This window comes from Myotis davidii, unplaced genomic scaffold, assembly GCF_000327345.1.
Source record: "Myotis davidii unplaced genomic scaffold, ASM32734v1 scaffold156, whole genome shotgun sequence".
NCBI lineage: Eukaryota > Metazoa > Chordata > Mammalia > Chiroptera > Vespertilionidae > Myotis > Myotis davidii.
Window position 1 is genome coordinate 57238 of NW_006288633.1, and position 6814 is coordinate 64051.

At 37.3% G+C, this 6814-nt stretch overlaps 1 protein-coding gene across 1 annotated transcript in view; it reads left to right on the forward strand.

Moving 5' to 3' along the window:
• The window catches only part of CCBL2 (cysteine conjugate-beta lyase 2), a 78225-nt gene that overhangs the window by 22863 nt on the left and 48548 nt on the right, over nucleotides 1-6814 (forward strand). The window contains exons 3-4 of the mRNA XM_006760792.2: nucleotides 5248-5306; nucleotides 6051-6195. Of these exons, the coding sequence (XP_006760855.1) occupies nucleotides 5248-5306; nucleotides 6051-6195 (204 nt within the window). The remainder of the gene's footprint in view (nucleotides 1-5247; nucleotides 5307-6050; nucleotides 6196-6814) is intronic.

Consider the following 6814-nt stretch of genomic DNA (forward strand, 5'->3'; position numbering starts at 1 on the left):
ACCGGCAGGTGCCTGGGACCCGGCTTTGCTCCGGCCTGCCTTGGTCCGGAAGGACAGAAGGATGTCTGGAATGACTTCCGGTAAGTTTAATTTGCATATTAACCTTTTATTAGTATAGATAGGGCCTTCACCATCCATATCAAACTTTAAAGGAAACAGAGCAGACACCATATAATTAAGTGCACAGTAGATTCACAAAACCTGCAATTGCGAAACACTGGGAAGAACAAATATCCCAACAATAGGGAAGTGAATGAGCAAAGTGTGATACATGATCAACCTGAAATATTCCCTACCAGTTCAAAGTAGAAATTTTATGACTAAGAAAATTTATAAAACATTTATGATGCTCTTAAGAGAAAGGCAAAATATTTTCTTAATATATTTTATTGATTTTTTTTTACAGAGAGGAAGGGAGAGGGATAGAGAGCTAGAAACATCAATGAGAGAGAAACATCGATCAGCCACCTCCTGCACATTCCCCACTGGGGATGTGCCCGCAACCAAGTTACATGCCCTTGACCGGAATCAAACCTAGGACCCATGAGTCCACAGGCTGATGCTCTATCCACTGAGCCAAACAGGTTAGGGCGCAAAATATATTTTTTAGAGTGATTGCAACTATAAACAACTATCTTTTAGAGCTAAAAGATAATAAATGATTTGGCTACCCCAGCAGCCAGGCACCACATTAAAGGGGCGCCCATTATGCAGATGCTCACTTTCTGTTCTGGCCTACCCTTGAAGTACTTGAATCCATTTGTTTCTCACTTCTGATTATTACCTTCAGCTCACCGATTATTAACTGTGTTATTTCTGTTTCTGGCTTTTACTTGCACTCTTTATCTTTCTTACACTTGACTCATGACCCATGCTTTGGAGATACCAACAGCCTTGATTTCCAAAGTTTCAACCTATCCTTTGAGAAGACTTTGTACACCCGTTCTATCCCACCTAAATGCATCAACTCTTACAGGAAGAGTCTTCAAAATATATACAATCGAAACCTAAGTGTGCTCGGGACCTATAAGAATGGGTAATAGTTTTTCCTTCTTTCCAAACTTTCCTGTTCCAGCACCATTGCGGTAAACAGTTAAAGACTTTGTAACAAAAACCTTGTCTCATGTCTGCCAAGAGTGGCATCTAGTGGTGATTTCATAGAACTACATTTTTTAGCCTAAAATAAAAAGGCTTATTATTTCACTGGAAGTTTGTGTTTATAACACAGTAGAACAGTATATGTATACCAAGAAGCAAAATCCACTTTATAGAATTAGCTAATCCATAAATTATACAGGCTCTATAGATGTGTCATTTTACAGCTGGGGCTCATAATTCATTCTCCGTAGGATTCTAGGTTTATTTTAATTTCCTTAAACTGGATTTACTCTGGAAAGTAATTCTTAGACTGTGAGTATTTGCACCAACTGCTAGGTTTTGATGCCTTTGGACATGTGGGGTGTCTTACACATTTTCATCACTGCAGTAGTTTCCTTGGGATGTCTTAGCAAAGTCTCAGACTAAGTGGCTTAAGCAACAGAAATGTATTACCACTGTTTTAAGGATAGAAGTCCAAGATCATGGTGTTGGCAGGGTTGGTTTTTTCTGAGGAATGTGAGGAAGAATCTGTTCCATGCCTCTCCTCTAGCTTCGGGTGGTTTGCTGGCAATCTTTGGTGTTCCTTGACTTGTACACACATCACTTCACTCTCCACCTTCATCTTCATGTGGCATTCTCCCTAGATGCCAATCTGTCTTCAAATTTCCCCTTTTTGTAAGGACATCAGTCATACCCTAATGACCTCATCTTATAACAACTGCAATGGCCCTAGCTGGTTTGGCTCAGTAGATAGAGCATCCGCCTGCAGACTGAAGGGTCCCGGGTTCAATTTCGGTCAAGGGCGCATGCCCGGGTTGTGGACTTAAAAAAAAAAAGAAATAAAACCTTTATGTTTTAAGCCACCACAATCTTGGGGTCATTTGTTACTGAAGCATAAATTAACTTAAGCTGACTATCACAATAAGTACCTAACTTAAGCTAAGTATGTGGGTTTTTTCATTCATTCATTAGCTATTTGTTGAAAACTTTCTATGTGATAGGCATAGTACTATATGTTGGACACTGTAACGGTTAATTTTATGTCAAATTAGCTAGTACACGGCACCCAAAAAAAAACTGCTATGAGAAATGTCTAAAATTTAAAAAAAGAAAGGAAATAAAACCTTTATGTTTTAAGCCACCACAATCTTGGGGTCATTTGTTACTGAAGCATAAATTAACTTAAGCTGACTATCACAATAAGTACCTAACTTAAGCTAAGTATGTGGGTTTTTTCATTCATTCATTAGCTATTTGTTGAAAACTTTCTATGTGATAGGCATAGTACTATATGTTGGACACTGTAACGGTTAATTTTATGTCAAATTAGCTAGTACACGGCACCCAGAGATTTGTTCAAACACCAGATTAGCTGTCTCTGTGAGGCATTTTTCAGATGAGATTAACATTTAAATCAGTAGACTTTAAAGCAAATTGCCCTCCATAATGGAGTGGGCCTGATCCAATTAGTTGAAGGCCTTCAAAGACAAATCCCTGAGGTCCCTCCCTCCCCAGGAAGAGGGAATTCTACCTGCAGATCCCCTTCTGACTCAAGCTGCAGCATCAAGTCTTTCTTGGGGCTCCAGCCTGCAGGGTTGTTCTGCAGATTTTGAACTTGCCAACCCCCACAAATTGCATGACCCAATTCCTTAATTTAAATCACTATATATGTGCACATCCTATTGATCCTGTTTCAGAAACCTGATTGATACAATGATCAGTGAACAAACTAGCAATTGTTCTCATAGAGCCTACAGTCTAAGGAAGGATACAGACGAATAAATGAAAAAATTAGTGTTTTGTAGTAAATGCTGGAAAGTACTCCATTTAATAGGAGCACATAGGAGGAGTGCTTAACCCTGACTTGGAGAATCATAAAAGCTTTCTGTAGACAATAAAGTCTAACTTGGGAACTGAAGGTGGCAGATGGAATAGGAGTTAGCTAAGTGCAGGGCTGAGATGGTGGGGACCAGGGATTAGATTGAGTATAGAACATGTATTCTCATATTTGGGGGATTTTGTTGTCCCAAAGGGAGAGAAAATTGGTGCTTGGCAGGTGAAATAAACCTTAGCTATTACAATGTTTTGAGACCATGCAAACAAAGCTCAACTCTTTTATTCCTTAATATTTAATGGGGGAACTGCAGAGATGATTAGAACAAATGCCTCAACTGTCTCTTTTGTCGGGGGGCACTTATGAAAAAGACCTTAAGAAACATTGGTATGGAGAGACCAATTTGGGTAGAGGAATGATCACCTGTGGAGCTGTGGAAATGAGAGAGAACATACAATATTTGAAATATTGGAATGGCTGAGGCAGAGAGTTGGGAAGGAGCAGAGTCAGGGAGAGTAGTGAGAGGAGGCTGTTCTAGCCACAAATTTTAAAGAAAGGTCAATGTGAAAATGCATTTCCTCTCACTTATCTAAATAGTTTAAGTAAAATTGAGTCAAAATTATCTACTGCAGACTGTGCTGACTTTTTAATATATGAATCTGTATTCTGTGTTTATAGTCACTGAATGAATTACTAAGTTTTAAACATTTTTTCGAGATGGCAAAGGACAATTGTTAACCTATCTTTTTCTATCTATCATTCTGGGACTTCTTAGTTTTATAATTATAGCCTCTAGAATAGGATCACGTGCGTGTGGGTACTTAATCATAATGCTCTTCTGGAAGGCACATTAACCTCTGGAGAATTTGCATGTGATTTACCTCACTGGAGTTTCAAAGATTAAAAATATGAGAGTGAAAAGGTATTTTTCTTGGCTCCATTATTGGGAATAGAATGAGAACAATGGTCTATTTAATAACCATTATCATTATCTTCCCCACAGATTGAAATAAAATTACTTTAATATTCTATTAGGATAATCTTTGCAAATATGCTGCCAATCATTTTTTTTTATTTTCAGCAGCTTGTTAACAATGAACTCAAAGCTAATTCAATGCTTTTGAGAGATAGTATAAACTTAATTCTAGAATATAAAGAGCTAAAAAATTGTATGCTGTACTATAATTTTAACTTTGAATATTTTTCTTTTTTTAAGGGGCCTCTGGTGAGTTATTCTCTGGTATGTTTTTTTTTATAACTTTGGATCTTTTTCTATGACATCCCTGGCCTGCTCAGTGTTAAATAGAACTAATTTGATGTCTAATATAATTTTTTTCTTATTTTTGTATTGATTTGAGAGAGAAAGAAACATTGATGTGAGACAGAAACATTGATCGGTGGCCTCCCTCACACACCGGGTCCGGGGATGGAATGTGAATCCTGGGTATGTACCCTGACCGGGAATTGAACCCACCACCTTTTGGTGCTCAGGACGACATTCCAACCAACTGAGCCACACAGCCAGCATTCTAATATAATTTTTTAAAGAAGCAGCATTCTTATAATTTCTTTAAAAGGTCGTGTTACGAAAAAGACAGTACACGGAAATAGATCTGAGTATGTGTTCTGGAATCAGCCTGCCTGGCTTCAAACCCTGAGTTGCATCTGTTTCTGTTTAAATGTCATCAGCTTTTAGAAACGTGGGCAGATGTGTACAGTTATGTGATCTTATCCTCTCTGTACCTCACTTTCCTCACGTGTAAATTACAGATACTAATAGAACCATTACATAGAGTTGTTGTGACTTTTACATGAGGTAATTATGTAAAAACACTTAGAACAGTGCCTGGTACATACACAGTCAATTACATTAGTTGCTATTATTATTTTGTGATTAAGTAGTTCTAAAGCCATTTGTTGAGTGCTTCCTGTGTGTCATAGGAGAAACTTACTTGTGAAACTGTTAGTACATCTTACCCAAAATGAACCTCAGACTCAAGGTATTTTTTAAAACTGACTTTATTATTATTCTCTTTAGTACATTTCAGGTCTTTAAGTTGTTTTATTTTTTAGGAAAGGATGGTACTTTGGCTCTTATGTAAGATTATAGACATCTAACGTGTGTAAGAAAAAGCACTCCTTTATGTGGGAGATGAAGTCCTCTTCAGAATTTTTTGGTTGGAGTCTAGCATTTATATTTATGGTATTGTTTTTTCTAGGTTGACAATTGGATAAAGACTTACCCATGAAATTCTGGCATTTTAAATTTTTTATTAAAGAAATTTAAACACCTTTTTAATATTTATACCTTTCAGAAAATGTCTTTGAAATTTAAAAATGCAAAACGAATTGAAGGCCTTGATAGTAATGTGTGGTGAGTACCTTAGAATCAACAATAATACTTTGGTGAGTTGTGTTTTTTTTTCTACCATTTTTCTATCCCTACTTGGAATGTTTAGTCTTGTCTCAATAAACAAAGGAATAAATCAACTTATTTTAATTCATCCATTAAATGGAAATGGAAGGAAGTTAATGATGCATACACATGTGCCAAGCGCTGTGCCAGGCACTAGAAATAGGCAGAGAAAAGACAAATTTGGTTGCTGCCCTCATGGAACTTACCGTCTAATCCATGAACTTTTCTTATTAGCTCTAGTCTTTAGCAGTTAATAGGAGAACCTAGCAGGGCTGGTATGATTGAGAAAAATATCTATATGATCAAAGTATGTGTATCATGGAATTGAGATTTGTAAGAAACGTTAAGTTTATTTGTTCAGCTATCTTTTTATTAAATGAAGTCATTTTGTAGATGATAAAATTTTTGTTGAGAATTCGTTTTTAAAAAATCTAAAGCAGGTATTATTTTTAAGTTTTATAATAAGATTATGAGGTATAAAAAGTTAGTTCTTAATTATTGTGCTTATTAATATTAGCATTTTTATTTTACTTTATTTTTTTTCTTTATTGATTAAGGTATTTCATATGTGTCCTTATCCCTCCATTGCCCCCACACACACTCATGCCCTCTCCCCCCTGGTGTCTGTGTCCATTGGTTAGGCCTATATGCATGCATACAAGTTCTTTGGTTAATCTCTGATATTAGTATTTTTTATCTTAGGATTGAATTTACCAAGTTGGCTGCAGACCCCTCTGTTGTGAATCTTGGCCAAGGCCTTCCAGATATATCCCCTCCTCTATATGTGAAGGAAGAATTATCAAAGATTGCAGCAACTGATAGCCTGAATCAATATACACGGGGCTTTGTAAGTATAGGAGGACCGAGTGGGGTGTGAGCTTGTAATTTATATTGTATTGTGTATGGACAGACTTCTCTCACTTCTATATAATTGGCTTTCCAGGACCCAACTGTCCCAACCTGATAACCAAGGAACCCCTCCCTTTCCCTTGTCTGCTAGGATGAGCTGTCCCCTATTTCCAGCTGTGGAGGGGCTGTCCCCTATTTCCAGCTGTGGAGGGGCTGTCCCCTTCCTTCCTTTGCTGCTGTTGGAGAGTGGCCCCGTGGCAACAAGGAGGGAGAGTATTGTTGAGACATGTGTTTCTTTCCCATTACCACCTATGCAGCCTCAGCACTGGCCTCTTACTTATCTTCTATTTCCAAGTACTTTCTTTCTTCTACTCAACCTCAGCCCAGCCCCCAGCCTTCTGTGTTTACTAGTAAATGCCCAGGATATCCAGAGATTTCCTAGAAAAACACACAAAATATCAGCTACCACAACCTATTAAGTGAATTGAGCAAGGTTGTAAGACACAAGGCCAATATACAGAAATCCATTATATTTATATACATGAAAAATGAATAGTTGGAAATTAAAATTTCTTACATACCATTTACAATAGCATCGAAAACCATGAAATATTTAG